Below are 18716 nucleotides of genomic sequence, written 5' to 3'. Positions count from 1 at the left end.
CCTGCCTCAGCCTCCGGAGCTGGGACTACAGGCGCCCTCCACCTTGCCCAGCTAGTTTTTTTTTTTGTATTTTTTAGTAGAGACGGGGCTTCACCGTGTTAGCCAGGATGGTCTTGATCTCCTGACCTCGTGATCCGCCTGTCTCAGCCTCCCAAAGTGCTGGGATTACGGGCTTGAGCCACTGCGCCCGGCTGTAATATATATTCATTTGTCTACTTGTTTACTTGGCACAGGCCTCCAATGCCTTTCCCTCTTTTTTTTTTTTTTTCTTGAGGCATTGTTTCACTCTTGCTGGAGTGCAATGGCACAATCTTGGCTCACTGCAACCTCCGCCTCCCAGGTTCAAGAGATTCTCCTGCTTCAGCTGCCCGAGTAGCTGGGATTACAGGTGCGCACCACAACACCCAGATAATTTTTTTTTTTTTTTTTGAGACGAAGTCTCACTCTGTTGCCCAGGCTGGAGTGCAGTGGCGCAATCTCGGTTCACTGCAACCTACACCTCCCACATTCAACCAATTCTTCTGCCTCAGCCTCCCAAATAGCTGGGACTACAGGCGCACGCCACCACGCCTGGCTAAATTTTGTATTTTTAGTAGAGACCGGGTCTCACCATACTGGCCAGGCTGGTCTCGAACTCCTGACCTCATGATCCTCCCGCCTCGGTCTCCCAAAGTCCTGGGATTATAGGTGTAAGGCATCGCGCCCAAGCTATTTTTTTTGTATTTTTAGTAGAGACAGGGTTTCACCATGTTGGCCAGGCTGGTTGACTGGGCACTGTGACTCATGCCTGTAATCCCAGCACTTCAGGAGGCCGAGGCAGGTGGATCACCCTCTTTTTTTTTTTTTGAGGTGAAGTCTTGCTCTGTGGCCCAGGCTGGTGCAATCTCGCCACCACGCCCGGCTACTTTTTTGCACTTTTATTAGAGATAGGATTTTGCTATGTTACCCAAGCTGGTCTCCAACTCCTAGTCCTAAGTGATTAGCCCACCTCGACCTCACCTCCCAAAGTGCTGGGATTATAGGTGTAAGCCACCACACCCAGCCTGCCCTCTCACCACAAATCTCTTTCTCCTGGGTAACTTTTCATCATCAGAAGTATCTTCTTCCATGCCGGGCTTGGTGGCTCAGGCCTGTAATCTCAGCACTTTGGGAGGCCTAGGCGGGCAGATCACCTGAGGTCGGGAGTTCAAGACCAGTTTGACCAACATGGAGAAACCCCATCTCTATTAAAAATACAAAATTAGCCGGGCGTGGTGGCCTGCGCCTGTAATCCCAGCTACTTGGGAGGCTGAGGCAGGAGAATCACTTGAACCCAGGAGGCGGAGGTTGCGGTGACCTGAGATTGTGCCGTTGCACTCCAGTCTGGGCAACAAGAACAAAATTAGGTCTCAAAAAAAGGAAAAAGAAATATGCTCTTCAGGAAGCTTCACTGACACCCCTTGGTTGGGTCACGTGCCTCCTCTGGGCTCCCACATCTCCATCCCAGCCCAGGGCCTGACACATGGGAGTTGAGGCAAGTTAGATTGAATGAATAAATTAAACACACAGCACACTCACGGAGATGAAGAGACAGGAAAAGGGGGCCAACAGCACAATACAGGCTCGCTTCTTAAATGAGCGGTAGGTATGGCCCTCTGCGCTCACGGAGGGGCACGAAACTGTCCTAAGGGTGTGGGCGACAGCAGGCGGGCACTGGGGAGCCACGGAAGGGTGGGGAGCAGGGGAGGGCGGATCGCTAACTGCAAATGAATGAAAGTTGCATTTCTCTGCATATCGCACGCTATCCTGTCCCAAGTTGTTTTCTTCTAAAGGAATTTCCTAAAGAATCTCCCCCCAAGGCGCCCCCTACCCAGACCTAGCATCCCAGCGCTGTGCACACCTCGGGGTTCCAGATCCTTGATCTCGTGACCTCTGACCTGCAGTGACCTCGCCAACCGCCGCGGCCGCCCCGCCAGCCCCTGCCCGCCCGATCTCCTCCGCCGGCCACGTACGCCACTTACGCAGCCGGGGCGTCCCCGCCGCCGCTGCCGCCGTCAAGCCTGCCGGGTGCATCCTTCGCCGCCGCCGTCGCCGCCTCAGCCGCAGTTCGGAACGTGCCCGCCCGGCTCCCGTACCCACGCCCCGCCGGCGAAGAGACAGCCAATGGACGTCAGGATTGAGGGAAGGCCACGCCCTCCCACGGAGGCCTTGGCGAGTGGGTGGTGCCTTACGTAAGAGGCGGAGACTGGGTTACTGGGCTCCTGCTGTAAAGCTAGTCAGGGCCGGAGAGGCAGGAGGGCGGGGCCGGGAACAACCCCAGGAGGAGGCAGTGTCTGCCATGAGAGAAAGTGAGTGTGTGTGCCCTTTGCGGGGGCTCACGCCGGTAACTCCAGCACTTTGGTAGGCCGAGGCGGGAGGATTGCTTGAGCCCAGGAGTTCGAGACTAGCCTGAGCAACATAGTGACCTCGCCCCACCCCATCCCTACAAAGTTTTTTTTTTTGTTTTTTTTGTTTTTTGTTTTAATTTAGCCAAGCGCAGTGACTTATGCCTGTAATCTCAGCACTCTGGAAGGCCGAGGATCGCTTGAGCCCAGGAGTTCGAGACCAGCCTGGGCAACAGCAAGAGCTCCATCGCTACAAAACATTTTTAAAAATGTAAATATTGAGCGAAAGGGTCGATGGGAAATGCAGTTCTCTACAGACAGGCGTTCAGTTTGGGTCGTTGAGAGCACTGGAGAGCCAGAGAAGGCTGTGGAGCAGGGAAAAGAGAAACATTTGTGTTCCTGAGGGGCTAATTGGAGTTGTAGGGGCTTATACAATTTTTGACAGCCCTTAGGTATTAAAGTAATTATTTATTTATTTTGAGACAGGGTCTTGCTCTGTTTCCCAGGCTGCCTCGGACCCCCTGGGCTCAAGTGATCCTCCTGCCTCAGGCTCCCCAGTAACTGGGACCACAGGCATGCACCACCATGCCCAGCTAATTTTTAGTCAAAACAGGATCTTGCTATGTTGCCCAGGCTGGTCTCGAATTCCTGGGCTCAAGCCATCCTCCTGCTTCAGCCTCCTAAAGCATTAGGATGACAGACATGAGCCACATTGCCCAGCCTTAAAGTAAATATTTAGAGTGAGAAAAGGAAACCCAACAAGTTAGGTGAGAAGAACCAGGTGTCTCTCTTGGAAGAGATCGTAAGGCAGTTTCCCAGAAATTCACAAAAATGTTCTCACATTGCAACCTGGTTCCCTCTGTCCACCAAAAGCATTCTACAACCCCCAGCAACTCACAGCACACAGGTGCACCTGCAAGTGAAGAGCCCTGCCGACCAAGCGACCTTAGTCTCTCCTCTCTCTGCCCCTCAGGCTCCCCCTTTCTCTCCCTGTCAGACTCCCCGACTTATCTGAGGAAAACATAATGGTGGAATTTACTTCTGGGCAGAGATAGCGCATCCGGAAGGATGTCAGCAAGTGACCCTATCACTGTGGCTTCCCCTTCCTCCTCTGAGACATTGTCTTTTTGGGGACCTTAAGGGCTGCTCCTGGTTTCTAAGTGATGAGTCCTGGCTCCACTGTGGTTCCTTTTTGTGAGTGAAATTCCCGCATTCTTCTTCACCTCTGATTTAGCCTCTGTCCCCTGGGCTCCAACACCATTTTCTCCTCATCCTCAGCCCTCTCTCTTGCTCTGGTTGCTCCAGATACATCTCTTCTGTAAAAAAAAATTTTTTTTTTTGAGATGGAGTCTTGCTCTGTTGCCCAGGCTGGAGTGCAGTGGTGCGATCTCGGCTCACTGCAACCTTTGCCTCCTGGGTTCAAGCGATTCTCCTGCTTCAGCCTCCCAAGTAGCTGGGATTACAGTTATGTGCCACCACACCTGGCTAATTTTTTGTATTTTTAGTAGACATGGGGTTTCACCGTGTTGGCCAGGCTGTCTCGAATTCCTGACCTCAGGTGATCCACCTGCCTCGGCCTCCCAAAGCGCTGAGATTACAGGCATGAGCCACCGCGCCCAGCCTTATATATATGTTTTTAATTAATAAAGCAAGCTCTCAGGTACAGCAGATCACGCCTGTAATCCGAGCACTTTGGGAGGCCGAGGCGGGAAGATCGCCTGAGGTCAGTTCGAGACCATCCTGGCCAACATGGCGAAACCCTGTCTCTACTCAAAATGCAAAAATTAGCTAGGTGTTGTGGCAGGTGCCTATAATTCCAGCTACTTGGGAGGCTGAGGCAGGAGAATTGCTTGAACCCAGGAGGCAGAGGTTGCAGCAAGCCGAGATTATGCCATTGCACTCTAGCCTGGGAGACAGAGCAAGACTCTTGTCTCAAAAAACAAAACAAAACAAAACAAAAAGCAAGTTCGCTGGCTTCCCGCTGGCCTCATGTTCACCCCTTACCAATTATGTGACTACTACTTTTTATTTTTTTGAGGCAGGGTCTCACTCTGTCACCCATACTGGAGTGCAGTGGTGTGATCGTAACTCATTGCAGCCTCTAATTCCTGGGCTCAATCGATCCTCCTGCCTCAGCCTCCCAAGTAGCTGGGACTACAGGCGCATGCCACCCTGCTTGGCTAATTTTTTTATTTTTTGTCGAGATGGGTTTTTGCCATGTTGCCCAAGCTGGTCTCAAATGACTACTTCATTTTTATTTATTTATTTATTTTATTTTTATTTTTTTGAGACAGAGTCTTGCTCTTTCTCCCCGACTGGAGTGCAGTGGCCGGATCTCAGCTCACTGCAAGCTCCGCCTCCCGGGTTTACGCCATTCTCCTGCCTCAGCCTCCGGAGTAGCTGGGAATACAGGCGCCCGCCACCTCGCCCGGCTAGTTTTTTGTATTTTTAGTAGAGACGGGGTTTCACCGTGTTAGCCAGGATGGTCTCGATCTCCTGACCTCGTGATCCGCCCATCTCGGCCTCCCAAAGTGCTGGGATTACAGGATTGAGCCACCGCGACCGGCAACTACTTCATTTTTAAGCCTAAACTTTCTCATCTGTTTGGTGGGAATCGGGGGGGGGGGGGGGGGCAGCGGGGGAAGGGCAGTTGAGAATTCAGTGCAAGTTCAGGTGTCCACAGGACCTGGCAGAATGTAAGCCTTCGATCACTGGCACCTACTGTGTTACTGTTTCTATTATCAGGTGCCTCTACTTCTGGATTGTCAACCCCAAGTTGGGCTCTGCCCCGTGATCTGCCACCTCTTTAATAGAACCACCTGGGGCATGTCTGAGCTGAGCCCCAAGCCCCACTCCTCTGCCAGTCAGATGGGGTCAGGACTCTGGGCTGCCCTCCAAAAGGCTCTCAGGAAGGCGCTGAGTTCTGGCTGGAGTCAGAAGTGGAGAGACTTGCAGGAGGGGCATAGAAGGAAAGCTTTCCTCTTAAATAGAGGTGTGTATTTGTGATTCTGCCTGGCTCGTTTCCATTCATCCTTCATGCTTCAGCTCATCTAGCCCCTTCCTCAGGAAGCTCTCGTGACCTCCCTAGGCAGGGTTGGTTGCTTCCTCTGGACTCCCAGGGCCCTCTAGGATTCCCGGATTCCAGCCTTGATCTGTACCCTTGCTTCCCTCATCACAGCCCTGACCACTCTGGGCTGTCTTCTTTCTTTCTTTCTTTCTTTCTTTCTTTCTTTCTTTCTTTCTTTCTCTTTCTTTCTTTCTTTCTTTCTCTCTCTCTCTCTCTCTCTCTCTCTCTCTCTCTTTCTTTCTTTCTTTCTTTCTTTTTCTTTCTTCTTTCGAGATGGGGTCTCACTCTCTCTCCCAGGCATAGCTCACTGCAGCCTCGAACTCCTGGGCTCAAGCAATCCTCCGACCTCAGCCTCCGGAGTAGCTGGGACATCAGGTGTGGGTCACTCTCGTGTGTGTCTCCCAGTTAGACTGGGAGCCCCATGAATGCATGGCACAGGACCGTCTCATCATTACCGAGTCTCCAGGATCATCCAGCGAGGGGTCGGCACAAAACGGGCATTGAACAAAGATTTGGTGAGTAGCTAAGGATCCCCACTCTGTCCACGCGGGCACAGGGGACACCTGACCCTGTGGTGTCCGCTGTTCCCACTCCAAGGCACACGACTTGGCGAATGGAGCGAGAATTGGATTTCAGTTTGCCCCTTGCTCCGTCAGCCGCGCGCCCTGATGCAGTCCACAACCTTAGCTGCTGTGCGCGTAGGGGGCGACTCCTCAGCCTGAGAGCAGAAAGGAAAGTTCAGATTCCTCTAACATAGTGAACCAGCCTTGCAGGAGGACGAGAAGGAAGGAATGAGGGGAAGAGAGGACTACCTCCACCTTTTCCATCCCGTTAGTCTCCTGGGTCTGGGAGCGCTGGGCTCCACCCTCTCTGAACTAACACCTGGCAGTTGGGCGTGCCTCAGTTTCCCGGAGGCGGGGCATTCCTCCGTCGCCGCCCCCCACCTCCCCTTTTTCCTCTTCCTCTTGGGGCTTCTGCAGCCGCGCCTCTAGCACTCCCGGAACTGAAACTAGGTGCCAGACGGTCCGGAGGCGGGGGCCACGTCAGCGGGGCCACCCCGGGCTCGCGGGGTCCCAGCGGGCGCCATGCGGAGGGGCGCGCTCCTAGCGGGCGCGCTGGCCGTGTACGTCGCGTACCTGGTGCTGGGCGCGCTGCTGGTAGCGCGGCTTGAGGGGCCGCACGAAGCTCAGCTCCGAGCCGAGCTGGAGACACTGCGGGCGCAGCTGCTGCAGCGCAGCCCGTGTGTGGCGGCCCCTGCCCTGGACGCCTTCGTGGAACGAGTGTTGGCGGCCGGACGGCTGGGGCGCGTCGTGCTTGCCAATGCTTCGGGGTCCGCCAACGCCTCGGACCCTGCCTGGGACTTCGCCTCTGCTCTCTTCTTCGCCAGCACGCTGGTCACCACCGTGGGTACGTAAGCGCCGCCCCGCAAGGCGGCGAGGACCCGGGATCCCCACTTCATTCTTACCCCCTGAGGACCCCAGAGCCCTCACGAATACCCTTATTCCAATCCCCTCTGGGCTTCGGATCCCCCGAAAAGACCCCCGTGAGGACCCGGGACCCACGCTCATGATATCCGTTCTGCTCCGGGAGCCCAAGTCCGAGCCCTTCCTTCCAAGTAGGAAACACCCAGCTCCCCTCAGAGTACCTTTGCAGAGAGCAGCTGGGACCCCGTTCCTCGGTCTTTTTTCTTTTTCTTTCTTTCTTTCTTTTTTTTTTTTTTTTTGAGACAGAGTCTCGCTCTGTCGCCCAGGCTGGAGTGCAGTGGCAGGATCTCGGATCACTGCAGCCTCTGCTTACCGGTTTCAAGTTATTCTCCTGCTTCAGCCTTCCGAGTAGCCGGGATTACAGGCACATACCACCATGCCTGGCTAATTTTTGTATTTTTAGTGGAGACAGAGCTTCATCATGTTGGCCAGGCTAGTCTTGAACTCCTGACCTCAGGTGATCAGCCCGCCTCGCCCTCCCAAAGTGCTGGCATTACAGGCGTGAACCACTGCACTGGGACTCCATTCCCCGGTCTTAATCCTCCTGGTGACCCGGGTCTGTCCAGTCCTCTCTAAGCCTAGGACTGTCCTCAGAGATCTCCAGCAAGGACCTAGGATCCTCTGCCCTCCAAGGGAGATCTTTGCCCCCTCTGGACCCAGACCTCAACCATGCCAGGACCCCTGACTTTATCTCTAGTCTGGGTCTGCCACCCTTGCCATGTCTCCTGACCCTCCAGGTATGTCTTTCTAGGAAACCCCCCTGGAGAAACCCCATCTCAACCTTCTCCTGACCCTGGCGCCCCAGCGAGGACCCTAAATCTCCAGACCTCTCAGGGTGTCCTCACTAAAGACCTCCCTCCCAGCAGAGATTCCTCAGCAAGGACCTGGCACCCCCATCTGGGACTCCTGCCCCTCTGGACCTAGGCCTCTGCTCCAGACCCTCGTCCCTCTCCTGGCCCCACACTCTCCAGCAGGCAACTCTGACCCCAGACACAAAACCCATCCCTACGTACCCCACCCCATCTTGACATCTCCCCCGTATGGGGTCACCCTCAGTGCAGGGTTTTCCTCCCAATAGGGACACCACCTATTCCCTTTGGACCTGGGACTCCCAATTCAGCAGCCCCAGCTAGGGATGTGTCGAAAGGACCCACAGTGGAGGAAGCCCGAGTTTTGGGAAACCCTGAGAAGCCAGACTTGGGAAATCTCTTTGTTGCCAGGCTCTGCTGCTCCCCCAGCCCCTTCTCAGCCCCCAGACTTCTTCTTTATTTCTTTGTTGGGGATTTGTTGAGGAGAGGAGGCTGGCGCAGGGCTAGCCCAGACTCCTAACTCCCCCTCCCGACCAGCAATAGGGAGCAGCTTTTGCTTTTGGTCCCCTGGCAGCAGAGCTGGGGGACTTCTCATTAGCTGACCTCCCCTGGGGCCTGCCCACGCTGCCAGGGCGGCCCGACCTGCTTCTGAGCTTCCCTGGGTCATGTGTGCACTTCCTGCCTCTTCCCCGATCCTGGCTTCTAAGAAGTCATCCCTGGCAGGGCAGGTGAGGGAAGCCAGACACAGTCAGGCACAGCCTGGCCACATCCCTTCTCAGCCACGGCTCATTGCCAGGCTTCCGTGTCTGCCCCCATTGCTAAAATGGAGATAATAACACTCCCCATTTCCCTGTAATAGCAATAGCCTGACAGAGGACTTGCCAGTGCATGCTTTAACTCACTTAATCATCACAACAGCCTGTGAGGCAGGCACCTTTATAGGCTCTATATTTTTAGCCATGGAAACCGAGGCCTAGAGAAGTTGGGTAACTTTCCCCAAGATCACACAGCAAAGATGGCATAGAGTGGAGATTTAGTCAAGGCCATCAGGCTGTAGACTCCCATGCTGCTAGCCAACAGACCACACTACTTAGAAGAAGGGTGTTGTGTGTGTTGTAAAGGAAAAAAAAAATATGCTAACACTTGTTAAAAACGGAAAGTTATTGTGGTAGAGGAGAGACCATTGCAAAGGCAGAGAGACTGAATATAGCAAACACAGCTGGAGATTTATGGCTAACAAGTAGAATAAGGGAGTCAGTGGCTAGAAGAATACTAAGAGGAGAGACACTGGGGTAGGGGGATTCTTGCTAAACTCAGCTTAACAAGATTCTTGCTAAAGACAGGCCAAGGACTTAGATATCAAGAGGGGCTAGATGAGGGCCAGGTGCAGTGGCTCATGCCTGTAATCCCAGCACTTTGGAAGGCCGAGGTGGGCAGATCACCTGAGGTTAGGAGTTTGAGACCAGCCTGGCCAACATGGTGAAACCCCGTCTACTAAAAATACAAAAATTAGCCAGGCGTGGTAGTGTGTGGCTGTAATCCCAGCTACTTGGGAGGCTGAGGCAGGAGGATCACTTGAACCTGGGAGGCAAAGGTTGCAGTGAGCCGAGATCTCGCCCCTGCACTCCAGCCTGGGCCTTAGAGCAAGACTCTGTCTCAAAAGAAACAAACAGGCCGGGCACGGTGGCTCAAGCCTGTAATCCTAGCACTTAGGGAGGGTGAGACGGGCGGATCACGAGGTCAGGAGATCGAGACCGTCCTGACTAACACAGTGAAACCCTGTCTCTACTAAAAAAAAAAAAAATACAAAAAAACTAGCTGGGTGAGGTGGTGGGCGCCTGTAGTCCCAGTTACTTGGGAGGCTGAGGCAGGAGAATGGCGTGAACCCAGGAGGCGGAGCTTGCAGTGAGCCGAGATCCGGCCACTGCACTCCAGCCTGGGCGACAGCGAGACTCCATCTCAAAAAACAAACAAATAAACAAACAAACAAACAAAAAAGAGTGGTGGATGAGGAATTTGATCAGATATCCGGGCGGGTGGCTTGTAGGATTCTTGCTAAAACTGGGCCTACTTAAGGACTTAGGAGTCAGACTGAAGTGTGGTCAAGGAGGGAGTCTGTCCATGTGAAGCACTGGTAATAACTGGTGTTTACTGAGTTAATGTTGACTGTTTTCATTGTGGGCGAAGCCTTGAATACATCTGGAGAAATGGAAAACCAATTAAACGTGATTCAGAGAGACCTCTTCCCACAGTGCCCTTCGTTTGGTCATAGGCCCAAGTCTTGGCCCTGGAATTGATCTGGGCAGCCTTGCTGCACTTGAGGCAGGAGGAAGCGGGTAGTCCTACCCGAAACTGGGAATCGGAGAGAGGAAGTAAGCATTACAATCCTTGTAACTCTTTCCACGCTCTTGCTAGGTGCTATGCCCTATCCCAACCTGGTAGGATTACTACCACATTTGAGGAAGGGATTGTTTGTTGTTGTTTTTTTTTTTGTTTTTTGTTTTTTGTTTTTTTTTGAGACGGAGTCTCGCTCTGTCGCCCGGGCTGGAGTGCAGTGGCCGGATCTCAGCTCACTGCAAGCTCCGCCTCCCGGGTTTACGCCATTCTCCTGCCTCAGCCTCCCGAGTAGCTGGGGACTACAGGCGCCCGCCACCTCGCCCGGCTAGTTTTTTGTATTTTTTAGTAGAGACGGGGTTTCACCATGTTAGCCAGGATGGTCTCGATCTCGTGACCTCGTGATCCACCCGTCTCGGCCTCCCAAAGTGCTGGGATTACAGGCTTAAGCCACCGCGCCCGGCCTGTTTGTTGTTTTTGAGACAGGGTCTCGCTCTGTCACCCAGGCTAGAGTGCAGTGGTGCAGTCATAGCTCACTGTAGCCTTGACCTCCTGGGCTTAAGTGAGCCTCCCACCTCAGCCTCCTGAGTAGTTGGAACCACAGGTGCATGTCACTGCGCCCAGCTAATTTTTTTTTTTTTTTTTTTTTTTTTGTAGAAGGTTGTCTCCCTAGGTTGCCCAGGCTGGTCTCGAAATCCTCCTAGGCTCAAGCGGTTCTCCTGCCTTGGCCTCCCAAAGTGCTGGAATTACAGGTGTGAGCCACCTTGGCCAGTCAGGAAGACTGCTTAACGAGCCCATTTTTGTAGAATAGAGAACTGAGGCTCAGAGGGGAGCAGTCATTTGGCCAAAGTCATGCAGGGAGTAAATGGCAAAACACTGTTTTGGACTCAGCTCTTTTAAATAGTTACTTGAGGCTCACAGGCCCCATGCTTTTCAAACTCTTTGATTTGTCTATTTATAAAGATTTCCCTTTTTAAAATTATTATTATTTTTTATAGAGATAGTGTCTTCCTATGTTACCCAGGCTGGTGTTGAACTCCTGGGCTCAAGTAATCCTCCCACCTCAGCCTCCGAAAGTGCTGGGATTATAGGAATGAGCCACCTCACCCGGCCTATTTATAAGGATTTCATGTCATTTGCAAACCTGCCAGGCTGCTGGAGTTTCCCCATCAAAAACCCTTGTATTAATAAGGGTTGGAGTCATACGTGATACACCTCAAATTACAGTTGCTTAAATAAGAAGTGTATTTCTTGTTCACATTCCAGGTAGTCAGTCCAAGTGGTACTGCATGGTCAGAGACCTAGGGCTCCTTCTCAGCAAAACCCTGGTGTTCCTGCCTAACTCCTCTGCGCAACTTCCATTCCCAAGGTTGGTCCAAGATGGCTGTGTAGCTCCAGCCTCCATGTCTGTGCTCCAGCCAGCAAGAGGAGGGAGGAAAGAAGGGAGACTGGCATCCCTCGCTCCTTAAGGACCCTTCCTGGAAGTTGCCTCACTCTTTCATGAATACCTCCGTGACCAGAAATTAGTTGCAGAACCACACCTGGCTCTGCAAGTGGGGAGGGAATGTCCTTATTTCAAAAGGCCATGTATCCAGCTAAAACCAGAGGGAGCCTTTTTATTATTATTATTATTTTTAAAGTAGAGATAGGGTCTTCCTACGTTGCCCAGGCTGGTCTCAAATTCCTGGGCTCAAGTGATCCTCCCACCTCAGCCTCCCAGAGGGCTGGGATTACAGGTGTGAACCACTATTGCCCAGCTGGAATCATTTCTTTTCCCAATTTTTTTATTGTAGTAAAATATAAATAACATAAAATGTACCATCTTAGTCATTTTTAAGGGTACAGTTCGGTGACATTAAGTACATTCATATTGTTACCATCATCACCTTCATCTTTTTTTTTTTTTAATAGATACGGGGCTGGCCATGCCACATGGGAGATGGGAGATGGAGTTATTGCTCAAGTCAAATCACTCTCCACCACCATCCATCTCTAAAACTTTTTTTTTTTTTTTTGAGATGGAGTCTTGCTCTGTCACAGACTGGAATGCAGTGGCACAATCTCGGCTCACTGTAACCTCCGCCTCCCGGGTTAAAGTGATTCTTCTGACTCAGCCTCCCTAGTAGCTGGGACTACAGGCGCAAGCCACCACGCCCAGCTAATTTTTGCAGTTTTAGTAGAGACGGGGTTTCACCATATTGGTCAGGCTGGTCTTGAACTCCTGACCTCATAATCTGCCCGCCTAGGCCTCCCAAAGTGCTGGGATTACAGGCATGAGCCCTGGCGCCCAGCCTCTGGAACTCTTTTCATCTTGCAGAACTGAAAAAACCCATTAAACCCTAATTGCCCATTCGCCCCTTTCCCTAGCCCCTGGCAACCACCATTCTACTTTCTGTCTCTGAAGTTGACTGACTACTTTGTATAGAATAATACAGTGTCTGTCCTTTCATGACTGGTTTGTTTCACTGAGCATAATGTCGTTTAGGTTCATCTATGTTGTACCATGTGTCAGAATTTCCTTCCTTTTTAAGGCTACATAACATCCCACTGTATGTATAAACCACATTTTACTTATTCATTAATCCGTAGATGGAAATGTGTTGCTTCCGAGGTTTAGTTATTGTGAATAATGCTGTTATGAACATGGGTATATAGATATAGATATCCCTTTGAAACCCTGCTTTAGGTTCTTTTGAGTATATAAAAAAACGGGGCTGGGCGTGGTGGCTCACACCTGTAATCCTAGCACTTTGGGAGGCCGAGGCAGGCGGATCACCTGAGGTCAGGAGTTTGAGACCAGCCTGGCCAAAATACTAAAAATACAAAATTAGCTGGGCGTGGTGGCACATGCCTGTAGTCCCAGCTACTCGGGAGGCTGAGGCAGGAGAATCACTTGAACCTGGGAGGCGGAGGTTGCAGTGAGCCAAGATTGGCCCATTGCACTCCAGCCTGGGCAACAAGAGCGAAACTCCGTCTCAAAAATAAACAAATTACACTTTGCCAAAGTGAGTCAGTCCCACCGACACCTGAATTCCCCTTGATGATATTTCTGCTTACAGAATTCATACCCACACCGAGCTTATTGTGTTCCCACAGTCCTTTGGGAGCCCAGGGGGGCTTGTCACACCTATTTTCCTTTTTTATTTTTATTTTTTGAGACAGGGTCTCACTCTGGAGCACAGTGGTGCAATCTTGGCTCACTGCAACCTCTGCCTCCTGGCATTAAGCGATTCCCCCACCTCAGCCCCCAAGTAACTGGGATTACAGGCATATGCCACAATACCCAGCTAATTTTTGTACTTCTTGGTATAGACAGAGTTTCACCATGTTGGCCAGGCTGGTCTCGAACTCCTGACCTCAGGTGACCTGCTCTCTTGGCTTCCCACAGTCCTGGGATTACAGGTGTGAGCCACCGCGCCTGGCCCATTGTCTCACCCATTTTAGAATAGGGCAAACCGAAGCTCAGAGCCAGGCAAGAGCCTGCACCCTTCATTCTTTGTTTTGACAAGTACTAATCGAGTGCACACAGCAGTGGTGAAACACACAGAACCTCCTGCTTTGCTGAACTGGCAGCCTATGAGAAGACGGTAAACCATAGAGCATGCTAGAAGGTATTAAGTGCTATGGGAAAAAAAAGCGTTGGGTAAGAGGATGTTACCATTTACGGTGGTCAAGGGAAGGCCTCACTGAGAAGGTGACATCTGGATGAAGAAGACCTGGAGAGGACAGAGGGGAGCATTCTTTGGGGAAGGAACAGCCGGTGCAATGGCCGTGGGGTGGGAGCGTGCTGCCCTGGTGGACCCTGTGGGGCTTCACGGGTCATGATGAGGACTCTTTCCTTTTACCTGAGTGAGATGGGGCCACAGAGGGGCTCTGGGCAGGGCAGGGGCATGACTGAACTCAGGTGTTGGCAGGCTCTGCTGGCTGAACAGATTGTAGGGGCTGGGGTTGGGGAAGGGAGACCCAGGAGGAGGCTGCTGTGGTGGACAGGACCAGGGTGGGGGCCATGGGACTGGGTGGGGGAGAAGTAAGTGGGTTCTGGGCCTATTTGAAGGTTGAGATAATAGGCTTCACTGACAGATGGAGTGTGGCATGAGTGATGAGGGCGTCAGGGATGAAGGCAAGGCTCTTGGCCTGAACGTCGAAGGACAGAGGTGCCATCACCTGGGACAGGAAGGAATGTGGGGAGAGGCAGGTTTGGGATGAAATCAGGTCTAGGTGTGTGTGTCCACAGATATCTCGGTGGAGGTGTTGAATGGGCAGAAGGATTTTCCCTGACTGGGTCCTGGGGGTTAGATCTGTAATTCCAACACCTTGGAAGGTAAAGGCAGGAGGATCACTAGAGCCCAGGAGCTCAAGACTAGCCTGGGCAACAGAGTAGGACCCCATCTCTACAAAAACATTTAAAATCAACTGGGCGTGCTGGACAGTGCCTGTAGTCCCAGCTACTTGGGAGGCTGAGGTGGGAGGATCACTTGGGTCTAGGAGTTCAAGACTGCAGTGAGCTATGATGGCACCACTGCACTCCAGCCTGGGTGACAGAGTGATCCCCCCATCTCTAAAACAAAAAAGATTTCCCCTTTACTCTCTTTATTTCCCTAGGCTATGGGTACACAACGCCACTGACTGACGCGGGCAAGGCCTTCTCCATTGCCTTCGCACTCCTGGGTGTGCCGACCACTATGCTGCTGCTGACCGCGTCGGCCCAGCGCCTGTCGCTGCTGCTGACTCACGCGCCCCTGTCTTGGCTGAGCATGCGTTGGGGCTGGGACCCCCGGCGGGCGGCCTGCTGGCACTTGGTGGCCCTGCTGGGGGTCATAGTGACCATCTGCTTTCTGGTGCCAGCTGCGATCTTCGCCCACCTCGAGGAGGCCTGGAGCTTCCTGGATGCCTTCTACTTCTGCTTTATCTCTCTGTCCACCATTGGCCTGGGTGACTACGTGCCCGGGGAGGCCCCTGGCCAGCCCTACCGGGCCCTCTACAAGGTGCTGGTCACAGGTGAGCTGGGCAGCTAGGGCGGGGCTTTGAGGAGGACCTAGCCCTGTCCCTGGGGGAGTTAAAGGCACACAGTCCCACTCTGGGACTTCCAAAAGGGATCCAATCCCACCCCGCAGGGTCCAGTAGAACCACGGCCCCGCCAGGAAGATCTGAGCCCCAGGATGACCTATGCCCCTCCTCCGCCTCCACAGTCTACCTCTTCGTGGGCCTGGTGGCCATGGTGCTGGTGCTACAGACCTTCCGCCACGTGTCCGACCTCCACGGCCTCACGGAGCTCATCCTGCTGCCCCCACCGTGCCCTGCCAGCTTCAACGAGGATGAGGACGATCGGGTGGACATCCTGGGCCCCCAGCCGGGGTCGCACCAGCAACTCTCTGCCAGCTCCCACACCGACTACGCTTCCATCCCCAGGTAGCTGGGGTAGGCCCTGCCAGCCTTGGGTGTGCCTGGCCTGGGACTGAGGGGCCCAGACGACCAGAGCTGGCTGTACAGGAATGTCTGTGAGCACAGCAGGCGATCCTGAGGCCTTGCCGCCCACCGTCTCTCCTTTGTTTCCCAGCATCTGGCTGGGATGTGAGGGGCGGCACTCCCTGTCCCCATGTCCCGGGCTGCACTGGGCACCAACATGACCTTGTTCTCCGTCCTCTCTCTCATCCTCTTTACACTGTGTCTCTCTGGCTCTCTGGCATTCTCGCTGTCTCTGTCTTTCCCTCTTGCTGTCTCTGTTTCTCATTCTCTTTCATGTTCTGTCTGTGTCTCTCAATTGACCACTCGTCAATTGCTGATTCTACCGGGCTCTGGCCTCGGACCTCATTTCAGGCACCAGATTGGTCACTACACCCTGGACAAGTGACTGACCGTCTCTGAGCCCTGATTTCCTCAGCTGCCAAATGGGAAGAATAGACGAATTCACCCCTAAGCCCCTCCTGTGTGCTGGCCCTGTGCTAGACAGTGCTGGAGATAGAGTTGGGGGTGGAGAACTGCCCTTATGGAGCTTGCAGTCCAGTGAGGTGGACAGACCTGTCCCCAGACAGTGATGGCCCAAAATGGGCAGGACTTTAATGGAGGAGGTGAGGTGATAAAAGCACAGGCAGAGTGGTCAGGGCTGAAGTCGGAGAAGCACAGGGACTAGGCCCAATCCAGTCTAGAAGGTCAGGGAGGACTTCCTGGAGGAAGGGACATCGAACTAAGACCTGAACTATGAGAAATAGGTGGGAAGAAGTTGTACCTGACTCATTTTTCTCAGGTGTCTCCAGGGAGCAGGACCCATGGAGGGAACCCTGGTGTAGGCCTAGGCAGTAGACTCTTCCTCAGCAGCCTGGCAGGCAGGAAACAGACATAGGACCCGAGCCCAGATCTGAATGGCACGGAGGTGCTGCCCGTAACCCTGACACCATTGTAAGAGCTGTCCGCATTTGTATGTTGTGCTAATTGTATGTTGTGCCCTGGGCCCTGGAATCATCCTTGTTGAGCTCAAATCCCAACTTAGCCTTATCTGGCCTGTGTCCTTGGGCAGTCACCCTACCTCTCTGATTTCTTTTCCTTATCTGTAAAATGGTGATCATCATAATACAACTTCAAAAGAGATTTCAGGCTGAGTGTGGTGGCTCACGCCTATACGCCCAGCACTTTGGAAGGCTGAGGAAGGAGGATCGCTTGAGGCTAGGAGTTTGAGACTAGCCTGGGCAACACAGTGAGACCTTATCTCAACAACAACCACAAAATCTAAAAATTAGCTGGATGTGGTGGTGCACGCCTGTGATCCCGGCTACTCCAGAGGCTGAGGTGGAAGGATCACTTGAGGCCAGGAGTTTGAGGCTGCAGTGAGTTATGATGCCACTGCTGCACTCCAGCCTGGGGGACAGAGTGAGACCCCGTCTCTAAGAAAAAGAAAAGAAAGAAAAGAGAAAGAGGCCGGGTGCAGTGACTCAGTCCTATAATCCCAGCACCTTGGTAGGGCCAAGGTGGGAAGATCGCTTGAGGCCAGGAGTTTGAGACCAGCCTGGCCATCATAGCAAGACCCCATCTCTACAAAAATAAACATTTTAAAAAGGGCTGGGGCATTTGAGCCGGGTCCCAACAGTAGACAAGTAGAAAAGGCATGGAGAGGGCATGCCAGGTGGGAGCAGCTGTGTACAAAGGCCTGGAGATGGAAAAGCATGCTGGCCACCAGCTTCTGACAAGCAGTTTACTGTGAACCGTATGGAGGGAAAGAGGGAAGGAGGACAGAGGGGTGGGCACAAGCACCCCTTAGTGTCCTTAAATGACAAGCAAGGGAACCTGGTCTCTTTCCTGAGGACCCTAGAGAGCCATGGAAGGGTTTAGAGTAGGAGAGGGTCATGGTTAGGTTTGGGTTTTAGGATGATTCCCCGAGTTGCTCTAGAGAGGTGGAGCAGATGGGGGACTGAGGCTGGGTGCCTGTGGGAGGCTGGGGCAGGAATGAAGAGGGAGACGATGGGTCTGGGCTGAGCTGTGTAAGGGAGGAGGGGTGGGTGCGGGGACACTCAGAAGCCAGGTGGACAGGCCATAGGCCTCACAGACTGGAGGAATGCGGCTAGGGAAGGGCCCATGGAGTGGCCAATTATCCCTGAGACGGGGACCTGGGAGAAAGAGCAGGTTTTAGCGGAGATGCTGAGGCTGCTTTAGTATATGGTGGGTGCGAGGGGCAAAAAGGACACCCAGGGGTGTATCAAGAGGTCATGGGGGGCAGGCCAGGCGGCTCACACCTGTAATCCCAGCACTTTGTGAGGCCGAGGCGGGTGGATCACCTGAGGTCAGGAGTTCGAGACCAGCCTGGCCAACATGGTGAAATCCCGTCTCTACTAAAACTACAAAAGTTAGCTGGGCGTGGTGGTGCACACGCCCGTAGTCCCAGCTACTTGGGAGGCTGAGACAGAATTGCTTGAACCCGGGAGATGGAGGCTGCAGTGGGCCGAGATTGTACCACTGCACTCCAGCCTGGGCGAGACAGAGACTCTGTCTCAAAAAAAAAAAGAGGTCACAGGGGCTGGGCATAGTGGCTGTCACCTATAATCCTAGCAAATCCTAGCACTTTGGGAGGCCGAGGCAGGAAGATTGCCTGAGCCAAGGGGTTCAAGACCAGCCTGAGCAACATAAAATACAAAAAATACAAAAATTAGCTGGGTGTGGTGGTGTGCACCTGTGGTCCCAGCTACTCAGGAGGCTGAGGTGGGAGGATCACTTGAGCCTGGGAGGTCAAGGCTGCAGTGAGCTGAGATTGCACTACTGCATTCCAGCTTGGGTGACAGAGCAAGACCCTATCTCAAAAAAGAAAAAAAAAAGAAGAAAATACTTAGATTGGATATACTATGTGCCAGACACGATTACAAGCCCCTGATACATTCTCTAGATTTTACAGATGAGGAAAGGAGATCCAGAGACGTTAAATACTTGCCCAAGGTCACACAGAAAGTGCAACACTGGGATTTGAACAAGGTTTTGGTTGGGCATCTTTTCCTGTGGGAGCTCAGAAATATCTGTTGTCTAGCCCTTTCTCAGCCTCCCATCCTTCTCGGTTCCTTACCTATGTCACAGTTGACTTTGAGCTAAAGTCATCTCAGGGCAGCTAGGTGCCTATGTGAGCTGGCGTCATTTCTCACTGTTTCTCCTTCCAAATACCTCCAGGAAAAAAAAGCAAGTC

General features: G+C 52.9%; 2 protein-coding genes across 7 annotated transcripts in view; one reads left to right on the top strand and one right to left on the bottom strand.

The window, feature by feature from the left end:
* The window catches only part of YIF1B (Yip1 interacting factor homolog B, membrane trafficking protein), a 12086-nt gene extending 9938 nt beyond the window's left edge, over positions 1–2148 (bottom strand). For 2 of the 6 annotated variants that reach the window (XM_023229144.1, XM_023229141.1), the window contains exon 1: positions 2001–2148. In XM_023229144.1, coding sequence (XP_023084912.1) covers positions 2001–2052 — 52 coding nt within the window. In that variant the 5' untranslated portion in view covers positions 2053–2148. The other 4 variants (XM_023229140.1, XM_023229145.1, XM_023229142.2 and 1 more) reach the window with 4 other exon arrangements.
* A 4164-nt stretch (positions 2149–6312) lies between these two features.
* On the top strand, positions 6313–16642 carry KCNK6 (potassium two pore domain channel subfamily K member 6). Its single transcript, XM_023229347.2, has 3 exons — positions 6313–6837; positions 14660–15055; positions 15247–16642. The coding sequence occupies exons 1-3, from the start codon at positions 6516–6518 to the stop codon at positions 15468–15470; spliced, it is 942 nt and encodes a 313-aa protein (XP_023085115.1). The 5' UTR covers positions 6313–6515; the 3' UTR covers positions 15471–16642.
* The last annotated feature ends 2074 nt before the right edge of the window (positions 16643–18716 follow it).

This window comes from Piliocolobus tephrosceles, chromosome 21 (assembly GCF_002776525.5).
Source record: "Piliocolobus tephrosceles isolate RC106 chromosome 21, ASM277652v3, whole genome shotgun sequence".
NCBI classification, from domain to species: Eukaryota; Metazoa; Chordata; class Mammalia; order Primates; family Cercopithecidae; genus Piliocolobus; species Piliocolobus tephrosceles.
This window is presented reverse-complemented; position numbering and strand designations above follow the sequence as displayed.

Coding starts and splice junctions, on each gene's coding strand:
- KCNK6 (XM_023229347.2), top strand. CDS start 6,516: ATGCGGAGGGGCGCGCTCCTAGCGGGCGCGCTGGCCGTGTACGTCGCG. Junction 6,838..14,659: donor CACGCTGGTCACCACCGTGG/GTACGTAAGCGC, acceptor TTATTTCCCTAG/GCTATGGGTACACAACGCCA. Junction 15,056..15,246: donor CTACAAGGTGCTGGTCACAG/GTGAGCTGGGCA, acceptor CCGCCTCCACAG/TCTACCTCTTCGTGGGCCTG.